The following is a 15393-nucleotide window of genomic DNA, read 5'->3' as shown; positions in this document are numbered from 1 at the left end:
ATTCCTGTTGCTCTACATTCCTCCAAGTCTGTCACCAGAAACTAGATGTTTGTTTTCTATAATTAGTTGTTTGAAAAGATTAAGGTTTTGGCAGAAGTGAGAGCTGAACGTAAATGATTCCCACCCCCCAAAAAAAATTATTTTTCTTTCCCTTTGTATAGAGCCAGCTCTCAATTATCTGCATCTAGGTCCTCACTGGAGGTTTTTAGTGCCAAAAATTTACTTGCAAGCTGGTTTCCCCTGTCCCACTTGCCCAACATAGGGTTTCCACAACCTCAAGTCCGCGAAGCCCTCAATTGGTGTAAGCACAGAGAATGCAAACTCAATTAATACCAATTAACAAATATTTATTGAGTATAAGGTCCCGAGGTAGAAGAGAAAAGAGGTCAAAAAAAAAATGGAGACCCTGCCCTCAGGGACTTCAAAGTCTACTTGGAGAAACAAGTCTCACCAGTATGCAATAAAGAGCTAATAATAAAAGGCTCTAGGTAATAAGTGCCTACTGAATGGGACAAACCTGAGTACTATAAAAATTCAGTGGTAGCAGAGATCATTAAAGGTTTCATAGAAAAGGTTTTATGAGTCTTGGGTTGAATCTTAAGGGATTCTGTAGATCCTGAAGAGGAAAAAAAAAGTAAGAGGAAAGGCATTCTAGCCAGAAAGAAGTTCCACTTGGAGGTCCCTATATGATCTAATATTCTATAATTTTACAATACCCCAGATGTGGGAAGGCAATAGAAGTCTAGACTTGAGATTTCATCAAGGTAGAGGTTCAGTTTGAAAACTCCCTCTAGTAATTCAGACTTGCAACTGTTCTACAACATCCAATCTTAGAGAAATGTCTGAAATATTGAGAAGTTAAATGACTTACCCTGCAACACATATTTGTTAAAGACAGAATTTGAACCCAGAACTTCCTGACTACAATGCCAACCTTCTGACCACTACACTAGGCATAGAGAAAAAAAAAGTATCAACTATTTTTCTTATACTTTAGGGTGAAGGAATATTTAAGGGAGTGGAGATACTCATTAATGTGATTGTTGGATCTTCATTGAAAATCCTTCAGGTTCCTAATATAGGTTAAAAGTATTAACTTTTTTGAGTTCTGAACCTAAAATCCCAGAATTCAGTTTAATGCATATTTTCCAGCAGTGACATGACCTGGCCTGGCACCCCTATGAAGGATGACTTAGAGGGACGAGTAAATACAGGTGTATATAATATGACAGTGTAAAAAGTACTGATCTTGAAGTCAGAGAGAATTAGTTTCAAATCCTGCTTATTACTTGTATATAACTTTGGACAAATCATTTAATCTCTTTGGGTCTCAATTTCTCCATCTATCAAATGCGAAGGTTGGTCTCTGAGATCCCTTCCAGTTCTGAACGTATATGAACCACAGGGGTAGATGATGAAAAATAGTGTTCTTTTCACCAGAAAGCATAATGTCAGAGGTGGGAGGAACCTTGAAAGTCCTTCAAACCCAGCCCCTTCACTTTACAGAAGGGGAAAATGAGGACAGAGGCTTTAAGCGCATTTTTCTTGTTCTCTCTTCGGCTTGGTCAATTGCCTTGTGTTGTCTTTTTCTCCCGGTGCCCGGCTCAGCTACGTGAAAACGAACAAGCAGGATTCCCGAGAGGCCGCCTCTTCCTATGAATCCCTCAAGTTGACAGCCCGCAGCGAGCATCTGTGTCTTCTCAACCGCCACTTGTCCCTGCATCGCTTCGGGCTCCGGAGTCACTGCTCTTCGCCCCCCGGGGCCCAGAGCCTTTCAAGGAGCGGGTTGAAGGGCGGGGAGGGCGAGGAAGTCCGGAGTCGGCTGCAGGAGGACTGGGAGGACCGCCCGGCCTTCTTAGACCTGCCCAGAGCTATCGTGTACATGCGGGACCAGAGACTGGAGGGCACTCTCCAGTTCCTGGAGCAGAGGGAGAGGCTCCAGTACCTCCTAGCCCAGCAGCAGCTCAGGGGGCTCCGAGTTCGGGTGGAAAGCACCAGAGACCGAGATACAGCCCCAACGGAGCTGGAGGAAAAGCCGCCCTCTCCTCCCCACCGGGCTGCAAACTCCGGGGGTAAAGAGACGCGGAAGGAAGAGAAGCATCCCCCCAGGGAGCCTTGCACAGAGCCTGTGAGACCACTGCTCCTAGTGGGGAGCGACTGTTCAGAGCCAAAGGAGGAGGAAACGAGCCGGAATTATACCCTGGACAAGCCCCTGGACCTCTCCGACTATGGCCGGTGTAGGGAAGCCCCTAGAGTCCCCGATTGGCTCAAGTCCCCTAGTCCCCCGGAGACTCGCAGCCCAAGTCCAAGATTGGGAGAAAGATCTTCGGCACAGAGGGGCAAAGGGGCTCACTCCCTTCTAGCTCCAGAGACCCTAAGCAAATTCCCAACCTCCAACCTCGCAGATGTTCATAGAGATGCAGATCGAGTCTGCAGCCAGGAAAGAGAAGAGCCCCCTGCTACTGTGGTAAGTGAACAGAGCTCGAAATGGTTCTTCCCATTTCCCAACAGAGTCCTGCACACGCAGGCCTGACTTACTAAGCAAGCCTGTGATTGGTGGAATTCAACTCTTTTTAACGGTGTCACTCACAAGTCAGAGGCTGAACCACTTCAGATCACTGAGGTCTCCAGGTCTGGCTTCGGGCCAGCTTCCTTTTATCCCAGTGTCCCCTCTCAGGTGCCATCCACTGCCACTCACCACCTTAGAGAAACCCGACAGACCATCCTTCTGGATCCCTGATACCTCTCTCCCTGTTCTGGCCAGCCATCAGGAAAAGCATTGAGAAATCTAATGTCAATGTCAATGACAGTTCCAACTACTCCTATGCATGGCTAATGAGGAAGACATGTATTAAAAATGCATTTGTACTTTAATGAGAGACAAACGCTCAACCAAAAAATTCAATTCAAACATTTATTAAGGACCTACTATCAATCAACAAGCCTCTATAAGCACTTACTATGTGTAGGCACTGTCCTGGGTACTGGCTTGTACTTTTAAGCAATAAGGAAGCAGTGGAAGGGTTTTGAGTAGGAGTGATTTGACTAAATCTGTACAAAAGTCAAACATAATTTAAATAAGACACCAGACCTATGTTAATGAAGCCTAAGATTGCATTTATTATGTTTCTTGCCTACCATATAATTCTGTTTACTCCTGTTGAGCTCACAATGCCACTAAAATTCCTTGATAGTTTCAGATTAATTGTCTTTTTGTACTTGTGAAGTTGATTTTTTTTTTAACTCAAGAATAAGACTTCACATTTAACATTACTGAAGTCAGCCCAGTGCTCTAGCCTGTCAAGTTCTTCCGGAATCCTCACTCTGTAACCTAGTGTGTTAGCTAATAATATTAACTGTGTTATCTCAAAATCTGATGAGCTTGCCATCTAACTTGTCTATATCATAGCAGGTAAGTCTTAGGAAATTGACTCACTCACATAGCAGGCAACTGACTTGCCCAGGTTAAGGTGGAAAATAAGGGTCAAGGCAAGTCACTTAATCCCAATTGCCCTCCAAAAAAGCAAAAAAAAAAAAAAAGTTCATGTTTGAGGCAGAAGTGTGGTGCAGTGAATAGAGCACCAGCCCTGGAGTCAGGAGGAATTGAGTTCAAATCTGGCCTCAGACACTTAACACAAAAACTAGCCATGTGACCTTGGGCAAGTCATTTAACGCCAATTGCCCTCCAAAAAGCAAAAAAAAAAAAAAAAGGGGTCAAGGGTGGGATGATAATAATAAATAATAATAAGTGACATTTATATGGTGCCCAAAGTTTTCAAAATACCTTAATACATTATCTCAGTAATGGGTATAGAATAGGTGATACTTATCCCACATGAAGCTATGAAAATGGATCCTCATGACATGAGACATTTAATTGCACCATTAAAGGTAGATAGGTAGTGAAAGAAGTGTTTTTGACACCTGTAAGATAGGTTAGTTAGAAAGTCATCCCAAATGCAACAAACATTTGCCCTTTCTCCTCCCCTTATCTTTTTCCTTATTCCTTTTACTTATCTTGATCCAGGTTTTTCTAACTTCTGTCTAGGGCTTTCAGAATGTAAATTATTCATTTACATATTGCATTTCATGATTCTATCACAAATTCTGCTTATATTTTGGCTCCAATCTGAATTTAAGCTCTAAGGAAATCTCCAAGAATCTATATTTCATTTCACCATTAACATTCTTACCTTCAGTTCTCGCTTTGTGTGAACCAAAAGGAAAACACATTCACATTGTGGTTTAGGTGTATTTACTCCAAGAAATGGAGAGATAATAGAATATAGCATGGAGACTCCCAAAGGCCAAAACAGCACAGGTAAACAAAAGGGGATCTAATTCTCTAAGCCTAGCAACCCCAATGATGCATTAATGACTGTTCATTCCTTTATTCTTCCTAAGGAAACTACTGGGGGTTAATTACCCCCTCCTCTCCCTCTCCTCTACCTCCAATATTCTGAGTGGCCTCTCTCTGACTCCTATGGAGACAGGTTACAAATCCTGATTTATTGCCTAGTGACTCTCAAATTCTCTGAGCCACCTGGGGAGGGGCTCCAGCACTGCCCCAGGCACCTTGATATCTCCTGGAAAGATTACTCAGTAACTGTCTGCCTTTTGAAACAAACCAGGATTTGTGATTTCTGCAAGCCTAAAGCAGACTCCTCAGAGCAGGAACATAGGGGTCCCCAAAGGAGTTGCTACCCCTCGAGAGTATTTTTGGACTTTCAAACAAACATCAGGGAGCCTGCCATGGTGCCTGCCAACAGGGTGTCCTGCGCCCTCTGACACACCTCCGCTTACTCAGCTGAGGCTAAAGAGCTGTCCAGACGGTTCAGACTAGAGTATGATTGGTGCCTGTCCATCCAGGAGGTTCAGGCACCAGGGGCCTCAGTCTTTCTCCTCCCTGATAAGCTTTCTCCAGCCCTGGACCACCCTCCCCCCAAGGGCTCCAGCTCAAGATCCCCATTTCTAGGAAGACTTCCTGGACACTGCTGCCTACATTGGTCTTTCCCTTCCTACTATCTTGTCTGTACCCTTCAGAGACTGCCTTCCAAACCAATCAACAAACAGACAACTCTTCACTTTTTAAGTGCCAGGTATTCTGCCAAGCACTGGAAGATATAAAGACAAAAATGAAATAGTCCCTGACTTCAAGGAGCTTATATTCTAATGGAGGAGATAATGTGTGCAAAAATAGACATATGCAAGATACATGCAAAATAGACGTGTACACAGCATAGTAGGAGGAGAAGACATCAGCACCCAAGGTAGGGAGTGGCCAGGGACAAGGGCAGAGACAGTAAAGACTTCGTTCAGAAGATGGCTCCTTAAGCTGAATCTTGTAGGATGCCAGGGATTCCAAGGGGCAGAGGTGAGGAAGGAGAACATTCCAAGCAGAGGGGATAGCCTAGTACAAAGGCATGGAGATGGGATGGGTTGCATAATATGTAAGGAACAGTGAGTAAGCCTCAGAGGGCCAGGAGGTGATTTATGTGTAAGAAAACTGAAATGCTGGAAAGTGGATTCCTTGTAAAGAGTTTTACACACCAAACAGATATTTCATCCTAGAGCTAATAGGGAACCTCTGGAGTTTTTCAGGCAGTAGGCTGCCTTAATGTCCTTTTTTTCCACATTATACTCAATTTACCTGTACCAATACAAAAGCTAAGGACAGGCCCTGGGACTTTTACTTCTATAACTCCCATAGCTTCAATATTTGTCAATATTTACTTAGTTGAATAGAGCAGAAAATTAGTGATTCTCTCCTTCTGGCTTGTCTGTCTATTTTTGAAAGGCAATCCTTTTCCCTTCAGCCATCTGTAGCCTCTGGGTAAACCTCTATCTAAACTGACTAAAAAAGAGGAAAAAAATGTTTATCAACACAAGGCCAAGCCCAGATATTTCCCTGCATACCTCTTTCTAAGATGACATTGGCAAGATGGATATTTGGAAGATTTAGTCTTTCAACCAATTCCACATATACCTATTATATCATCATCTAGCCCATCTTTCTCCATCTTCTCCACAAAATAACCTAAGAGATTTTACCAGATGCCTTGCTAATAGCTAAGTTGATCATAGCTACTGCATTCCCCTGATCTACTACTTTAATAACCCTGTCACCTAAGCAAGTAGGTTTAATGTGGCATGACCTTTTTAAATGTTTTATAAATGCCTTTTGCTTTGTACATCACTATCCTTTCAGGATAGAGCCCTTGCCTATAACAATTTAAAACAGCTCAGCAAAATGAACCTACAGAGTGGCCTCCTCTGCCAGGGTGTGTAACATCCTGCACCCAGAACCCTTCACCTCTCTATTGGAAAAGGGAAATGTGTTTCATTCTCTGTCCTCTGGAAACAATATAGGTCATTTCACTTACTATGCATTAAGTTATTTTTTTTTAGCATTTTTTAAACTCTATTGTGGTCCTGCATATTGTTCTACTGATTCTATTTTCTTAACTCTTCCTCAATTCATACAAGTCTTCTCACATTTCTCCAAATTCCTTGTTTTATTATTTCTTGAAATATTTAAAGCATACTTCTTTAAAAATATTATTTAGCAAATAATATTTCATTACATTCATTTATACAACTTGTTCCTTTATGTACTTTCTTTCCATTTTCTTGCTACCACAAAAAGGGCTACTAGGTTTTTTTAAATGACCTCATTTTGGGTAGAGCCATTTTGACTTTTCATAATCACTGCTCCCTTTTTGAGAGTTCCACAAACTACCCCTTTATAATACATTTCAGAATTTTGTCTCACATATCACATGGATGGCTGGTTATCTATAGCTAAGACAAATAGCAGGGATGCTGACAGAATGACAGGAAGATACTAGGGAAAACAGAATTTGAGATTAAGGGACTTGGAACACTGTCATCAGGTGTTTGAGTGGCTATCCTTTGGATGATGTATTAAACTTTTCTGTCTGGCTCTAGGGAACAAGACTAGGAACAATGGCTAAAAGTTACAGAGGCAAACTCAGGCTTCATATAAGGAAAAATCTCAAAACAATGTTATCCAAAAAAATGGAATGAGCTATCTTTGGAGGTCCCCTCCATCACTAGAGGTCTTTAAGCAAAGACTTGAGCATTTATTGGGGATATGGTGGCAGAGTTGTATTCAAGTGTGGTTTAGAAAAGCCACTACTCTGGCTCAAAAAGCTCATAGTCTTGGGGTGGCTAGGTGGCACAGTGAATAGAGCATTGGCCCTGGAGTCAGGAGGACTTGAGTTCAAATCCTACCTCAGATACTTAACACAAAAACTAGCCGTGTGACCTTGGGCAACTCACTTAACCCCAATTTCCCTCCAAAAAGCAAAAAAAAAAAATGCTCACAGTCTTGCTAAGGAAACAAGACTAACACATGTGAAAAAGAGAACAATGAAGTAAAAAATATGGAGTATGAATTCCAGGTACAATCAGAGTTTAGAAAACACATAGTTCAGTGTGGGCTAGGGTAATCTTGGAAGATTCAAACATTGAAGGACAGGTAGAAGAGTAAAAAAGAAGAGACGGCATTCTAAGTAGGGTTTTCCTCCCCTACTCCAAGCTGCCATAGCAATCTATGCTCCATTATCACCCAAACCATCAGCAAGTTTTCCCTGAGGTCCCTTGTAGTTTAGGCCTAGATCACAGAATCAGAGAATTTTAGACTTGAGGAGGGGAAGGATCTGAGAGGCCAAATAGATCACTTCACTAATATTACAGTGAAGAAAAATAAGGAACAAAGTAAAATGTTATACAACTAGTCTTTCTAGACTTGGAGTCAGAAGACATGTTCACATCCTAGGTCTGCTACCTCCTATTTATGCTGTCTTCGACAAGTGATTTCATCTTTCTTAGTTCAGATTCCTTATTTGTAAATGAAAATAACACTCTACTTACCTCATAGGAGCATCTGTGAAGAAAGTGCTTTGTCAGTCTTAAAGTGATTTTAAAATATTTTTCCCCAGCTACATGTTAAACAATTTTAACATATTTTTAAGTTTTGAGTTCCATGCCCAAAGGATTATAAAACTGTACCCTTTGATCCAGCAATACCACTACTAGGCCTTTATCCCAAAGAGATGACAAAAAAGGAAAATGACACACATTTACAAAAATATTAATAGCAGCTCTTTTTGTGGTGGCCAAGAAATGGAAATTGCAGGGAAGTCCATCAGTTGGGGGAATGAATGAACAAGTTGTGGTATATTCATGTAATGGAATACTATTGGGCTATAAGAAATGATGAGCAGGCAAGTTTCAGAAAAACCTGAAAAGATCTACACAAACTGATACTGAGTGAAATGAGCAGAACCCAGAGGACATTGTACACAGTAACAGCAACATTTTGCAGTGACCAACTATGATAGACTTAGCTCTTCTCAGCAATACAATGATCCAAGATGATTCCAAAAGAGTCATGATGGAAAATGCTATCCACATCTAGAGAAAGAGCTATGGATTCTAAATGCAGATCAAAGCATACTATTTTCATTTGTTTTTTGTTTTTTTCTCATGGTTTTTCCTTTCTGTTCTGATTCTTCTTTCACAACATGAATAATGTAGAAATACGTTTGACATGATTGTACATCTATAACCTATATCAGATTACTTGGTGTCTTGGGGACAGAGGAGAGGATAGGGAGAGGGAAAAATTTAGAATTCAAAATCTTATAAAAAGGAATGTTGAGAACTATCTTTACATGTAATTGGAAAAAATATAATACTATTAAGTGGGGGAAAAAATTAAAGTTTTGAGTTTCAAATTCTATTCCTCTCTTCCTTCCTTCTCTCTCTCCTCCCTGAGAGGGTAAGAAATAAGATATAGGTTATATATCAAAACAATCTGGTACCAGCTAAGAAATAAAGTGCTGGATCAGTGGAATAGATAAGGTACACAATACATTATAGTAAATGACCACAGTAATCTAGTATATGATAAACCCAAAGATCCAAGCTTTGGGGACAAAAAAACTGCTGGGAAAACTGGAAAACTATGTTAGAAACTAGGTATAGACCAATGTCTCCCACAATATGTCAAGATAATATCAAAATGGGTACATGATTTACACATAAAAGAGAATACCACAAGCAAATTAGGAGAGCATGGAATAGTATACCTGTCAGATCTATGGATAAGGGAAGAATTTAGGACCAAAAAAGATACAGTCCTTTACAAAATGTAAAATAGATCATTCTAATTATATAAAATGTAAAAGTTTTTTTTTTTAATTTCATGAGGCAGCTAGGTGGTGCAGTGAATAGAGCACTGGCCCTGAAGTCAGGAGGACCTGAGTTCAAATCTGACCTCAGACACTTGAAACAACTTAACTGTGTCACCTTGGGCAAGTCACTTAACCCCAATTGCCTTGCCTTCCCCTTCTCGAAAAAAATTTTCAGCAAGTATCTCTGATAAAGGCCTCATTTCTCAAATTTATAGAGAATTGAGTCCAATTTCTAAGAATATAAGTAATTCCCCAAATAATAAATGGTCAAAGGATATGAACAGGAAATTTTCAGACAAAAAAATCAAAGTGATTTTTTTAATAGATTTTTTTTGTTAGTATGTGACAGATCTGGAAATAAAGCCTAGATCTTGTGACTCCAAGTCCTGTGTTCTTCTTGGCCTGTTTAATAAGTAACAAGTTTTTCCACAACCTGCAACCCCACCCCATCCACATGTGCTCAGAATTGTAGTACCTGTACTCAGAATAATACATGCTCCCTGTCCTTGGGAAGTCCATGAGAAGTCTCCTCCTTGTCTCTCTAACCATGAGACAAGCTTGCCCCAGAGGAAATATTAGAGAACTATAGACACTGTATGAAAAAGTGTTAATTGTTTGGCCACCATCCTTATTCTCTTTGCCATAACAGCTATGGGACTTTGGGCCTTAGAGACTTCCAGAGCTAAATGATATCACTGTTTAAATTAAAAAGAAAAAAAAACACCCTGCTGTACTTTCAGTGGCCTCTAAATTTCTTAAGTTGTGCACGGTGATTTTTAGACTATTGTATTGATTGTTCTTTAAGTCAAATTTTCTGTGCCTAAAACAATGTCTCATAGGACTCCTTTAAAAAAGACCTCATCGTTCAAAAGTAAAAGAATGAAAACCAAGAACCAAAGGAGCTTAGATGCCCAAAGTTAGAAAAACCCTTGGAGATCATCTAATCTTTAAAGAGGGTACTTAAAAGTCACCCAGTGTAACATGGTGGAAAAAATATCAGAACTGAAGTCAAAAGACCTAAGTTCAAATCCCAGATCTGCCACTTGATTTTGTCAACCTGTTTTATCAAAATTAGAGGTTGGGTTTCATGATTTATAAAATCCCATAAAAAACCTAGAAAATATCATATATCAAGGCATGGTACTTGAAATAAGATTGAACACAGAACAATAGCAGAATATTGTCTGGGTCTGAAATCCAGGAATCTCTTACTCTGGACAAGGGTTGGGGTAGCAGGGACACAAGAGAGGGCTTCTTTAAGCCCCATATTTTGAGGAGTCAGCAGCTTAGATCGGGATGTATGCAGAGCACAAGAGATGCTAAGTACAATTGTCCTCCATTTTATCTCCTAGGAGCAAATGCCATCCCCCCAAGGTCATCATCTCAGCAAGCTCGCTTCAGATGACGCTGAACATGAACCAGGAATCAGGCTGAGGTTGTCTCTACGGAAACAAGAAGTAGATGGTCAACCAGGTAATCCTACTAGTAGTCACCAAAATAACAAATAAAGGGACTCAGTGGAAAGATTGCTGGACTGGGAGTTTGGAAGACCTAGGTTCAGAATTCTACCTCTGATATTTACTGGCCATGTTATCCTGGGCAAGTCACTTAACCTATGGGAGTTTCACTTCCCAACAATAATAGCTAATATTTATATAATGCTTACTATGTACCAGGCATTGTGTTAAGCACTATAATTTTTATCTCATTTGATCCTCACAACAATCCTGGGAGGTAGGTGCTATTATTATCCCTATTTTACATATGAGAAAACCAAGGCTGACAGAGGTTAAGTGACTTACCCAGGCTCACATAGCTATAAGTGTCTGAGACTGGATTTGAACTCAAGTCTTCCTAACTCCTAGCTCAGAACTTAATCCACTCTGCCACCTAGCTGCCCCAAATTTATACACTGGAAATAATAATGCCAGTAGCACCTATTTCACAGGGTTGGTATGAGGCTAAAATGAGATAATGTATGCAAATCTCTTTTCAAGCTTTAAAGCATTATGGAGCATTAGTTATTATTTTTAAATTGCTTAATTTAGCATATTGATTGGATAGCAATAAAAAAATTCATTGCTTGTTGCACTTTCAAATTATATTTTCATCTCTGCAACAGTTCTGAATCCCTCTCCCGACCACAATCTTCTGCTAAAATATAAAATAATTGCTTTAAGGCTATTGTCTTTGCCACTTACTCCCTGGATGACCATGGACAGTCATCTCTTTTTCTCAGTTTCCTCAACTAGAAAATGGACTGGGTGATCTTTATGGTCTCTTAAAGCTCTATAACCTATCATCCTAAAATCATATCACACCCATAAAAAGGACTGATATGGCTTGAGGGTGTCATAGTAATAATGACTGTTTATATTTCTCTAGTAATTTATATACATGATCTCACTGGATCCCTTAGCTTAGAGGTAGGTAATAATAAGAATTTATTTAGAACTTTCAAGTTTGCAAAGTGTTTTTCATATGTTATTTCATCTGATTGTGAGATCAACACTATAAATTAGATACTATAGGCCTTATCCCCATTATAAAGATTGTAAAGATGAGAAAATTGAACCCCAGAAAGAAAAGCAACATGCCCGTGGATCCAAAATCAAGTGTTAGATTCAAACCCAGGTCTTCCTGACTCTAAGTCCAGCACTCTACCCACTATGCTCTGCTGCCTTTCTAAGTAATTGTCTCCATTTTATAGATGAGGAAGTGAAAACTCAGAGAGGTAAAATGATTTGCCCAAGGTAACATAATAGCAAACAGTAGAGCCGGGATGAGAATTTTGGTCTCCTGATTTAAAGCTAATATTCTTGCTAACTATAGTACTATTGCATTCATGTCATTAATAAAATGTTATTAGTGGGTTATGGTGAACCCATGGAGGGACATCCAGAATGAACAAATCCTGGGGATACACCTTATTCGATCTGCTTATTGATGATGCAGACAATGGCATAGAAAATAATGGTCCATACATTTGCAGAGGTTAAGATTCAAAGTGACCTTGATAAAATTGAAAAGTAGTTCAGGGTAGTATCATTAAGGGCATTGATCTTGGCCAATTTACCTGTCTGAGCCTCTGTTTTATCATCTGTAAAACTGGAAAAAGAATGAATTTATATTACCTATCTCACATGGATATTGAGAAGATAAGATGACAGAAAGGTAAACATATTTGGAAAGGAATGAGTGTTTTATATAAGTAGAATTGCTTGAAAAATATAAAGAATTATACAAATGCCATGTTGTTATAGAACCAAGATACAACTCATTAAGGGTAGCTTGAGTGGCTTAGATACTTGCCCAGTTGGTGGGGAGGAACTAGAACAGATTTCCATCGGAGGCCCTTCCAGCTCGGATTTCTGCATCATATTATGTGACTAAGACTCTAGAACGCTCCTCCTACCTCTTCCCTTCTGACTGTAGCCTTCCCCATATTGTGATAATTGAATCACCTCCCTTTGTGCCTACTTCCTGGGAGCCAGACCATGAGTCACATCAAGAGATTTGGCCTAAGACTGCTTTGGCTACTGCCAGCTCACTATGTAAACTGAGCCTTGGGTCTAACAAGAAGATCCTGGGGCGATCAAGAGATCTGGGGTGGAGGTGTGGCTGGGAGGCCCAGTGCTGGGCCAAGCTGACCCTTTAGCAAACTGGGAAATCTGGAAAGCTTGGCATGCCTAGACTCCTTTTCCTGAGCCCCAGACCTTTGTCCCTTGTTCTCCAGTTTCCCTCCCTCTGCCTACATCCAAAACTGTTCTCAAGAACAGGATGATATATGTATTCTTTTGCACCAAGGTGTCAGTGAATGACATGTCAATGAGAGAACTCATGAGTGACAGACTTTCTTTGACCTGGTATTATATTTCCCAAGAGAGGGATGAATCCTATTCCAGCAAGGTATCTAAAAGAGCAAGGCTGGATCCCCCAAGAGATGGACGGTGGAAAAGTGACTGAAAATTAGGATAATTATCTCTATCCTATATACTTCAGTACAGATCAAGTGAGACTATGGCTAATAAAGTCTCTATTTACTCTTAAGACATTTTGTAAACCACTGTGAAACCCTATATCCTGATGAGACAGAGAAAGACTGTTGTTATCATCTGACTGTACTATAAACCTAGACACTGTGTCTGTTCTCCTAGCTACATGCAGGAAGGAGCATTGGCAGTGGACTGGCATCCCACTAAATAATGGCTATTTGCAGGGAGGGAGGGGAAGAGAAGGTGCTGAGACAAAATACAAAATCCTCCTCAGTTTTACATGCTCTTCTCTCCCTTCAACTTTCATAATAATGAAACAGAGTACAGAAGGTATTATTTACACAGTTCTTATACAGTATATAAACATTAATTCAATTGTTCATATTCTTAATGTGGACTATTTGGCCAACGGTCAATGAACTGACATAGAGCCGGAGGAACTGAACCACATCTATATTGACATTCTGGTTATGAAAGAATCTAGGATATGGATGACTGGAAAGGGAGATGGGCTGGTTATGCAGTAAGGATGAGAGAAAGGAGCCAATCAGTCAAAAAGCGCTTATGAAGCACCTACTGTGTGTAGTACTGTACTAAGCACTGGAAATACAAAGCAAGGCAAAAGACAATCTTTGCCCTCTAATGAAGAAGACGGCATAAAAACAACCTCATATACAAGACATACACAAGACAAATTGATGGTTGTCAACAGATGAAAGACATTAGCATTAAAGGGGTAGGGATGGAAAAGACATTTTTTATTTTATTTTTTCCCCAATTACATGTAAAAACAATTTTTAACACTCACTTTTTAAAATTTTGAGTTCCATATTCTCTCCCCCTCTCTCCTCCCCCCTCCTTGAAAGGGCAAACAATTTCATATGTATCATACATTTGTAGCCATGTAAAACAAGCCATTTTGTTAGAGAAAACACAGACCAGAAACAAAACAAAACAAGGAAAGTAAAGAAAGTTTAAAAAAAAAAGTATACTTCAAACTGCATTCAGACTCCATCAGTTCTTTCTCTGGAGGTGGATAGCAATTTTCATCATAGGTCCTTTGGCATTGTCTTGTATCATTGTATTGCTGAGAAGAGCTAAGTGATCATTGTTACAATATTGCTGTTAAGGGTGCAATGTTCTCCCAGCTGATCACTTCACTTTGCATCAATTCATTTAAGTCTTGTGGGAAAAACTTCTTGCAAAATGTGAGATTTTTAGTTGGCCCTTGAAACCAGAGTGGTCAGGAATATTAGGTTTCATTTCTGGGTTCATTTTAGTAATTACTTTGGCAAGCTGGAGCATAGCCTGATGATAGACACCAGGTATTTGAACCCATGCTATCCAAAGAGCAACTGAGGGAACTAAGAACAGTTAACCTGAAGAGGAAGAGATTCAAGCGTGACAAGACAAGCTGTTTCCAAAAGTTTGGCCAACTATGCTGATTGCATGCCCACAGTCACTGCAGCTGAGGAGGATGTGGCTGGAGGGCTACCCTAATACCACCATCACTCTGGTGTAAGCCATCACCATCTCATACCTGAACTTGGGCAAAAGTCTGCTGCCTGATCTCACTGTTTCAAGTCTCCCCTTCTCCAATCCATCTTCTATTCATTTTTCTAACTGAGTTTCCTAAAGTGTAAGTTTCGTAATGCCCCTCCCTCTCTCTCATTGAAGGGCTCCCTATTGCTTTCAGGATCAAATGTAAACTCTTCTGTTTGACCTATCACCTGGTCCCTTCCTGTTTCTCCAGTCTTCTTAAACCTTGCTCCCCTCTACACACTCTACAATCTAGTGGTTCTGCTTGCTGTTCCTCCCTTAAGACACTCAGGTCTGTCAACTCCATGGATTTCACTTCTCCATGGCCCCTATCCCTTGAATTCTCTCCCTCTTTAGCCCCTGCCTCCTAGCTTCCCTGGATTCCTTCAAGGACAACCTACGATCCTGCCTTCTCTAAGAAACCTTTCCCAGTCCTCCTTTATGTTAGTGCCTTCCCTCTGGTGATTAACTCCAATTTATGATGTCTATATTATGTTCATACTTAGTTGTTTGTATGTTGTCTCCTCATTAAACTGTGCGTAAATTCGTGGAAGAAAGGGACTAGTTTTTGCCCTTTTTTTTTTTTTTTTTGCTTTTTGGAGGGTGATTGGGGTTAAGTAACTTGCCCAAGGTCACAC

At 40.2% G+C, this 15393-nt stretch overlaps 1 protein-coding gene across 5 annotated transcripts in view; it reads left to right on the top strand.

Moving 5' to 3' along the window:
• The window catches only part of RBBP8NL (RBBP8 N-terminal like), a 73535-nt gene that overhangs the window by 47859 nt on the left and 10283 nt on the right, over nt 1-15393 (top strand). For all 5 annotated transcript variants that reach the window (XM_069072553.1, XM_069072552.1, XM_069072551.1 and 2 more), the window contains 2 exons: nt 1609-2467; nt 10574-10694. In XM_069072553.1, coding sequence (XP_068928654.1) covers nt 1609-2467; nt 10574-10694 — 980 coding nt within the window. The remainder of the gene's footprint in view (nt 1-1608; nt 2468-10573; nt 10695-15393) is intronic.

This window comes from Petaurus breviceps, unplaced genomic scaffold (genome assembly GCF_028583685.1).
Source record: "Petaurus breviceps papuanus isolate PSGF00001 unplaced genomic scaffold, PetGlider_PUasm1.0 90847, whole genome shotgun sequence".
Classification (NCBI taxonomy): domain Eukaryota; kingdom Metazoa; phylum Chordata; class Mammalia; order Diprotodontia; family Petauridae; genus Petaurus; species Petaurus breviceps.
This window is presented reverse-complemented; position numbering and strand designations above follow the sequence as displayed.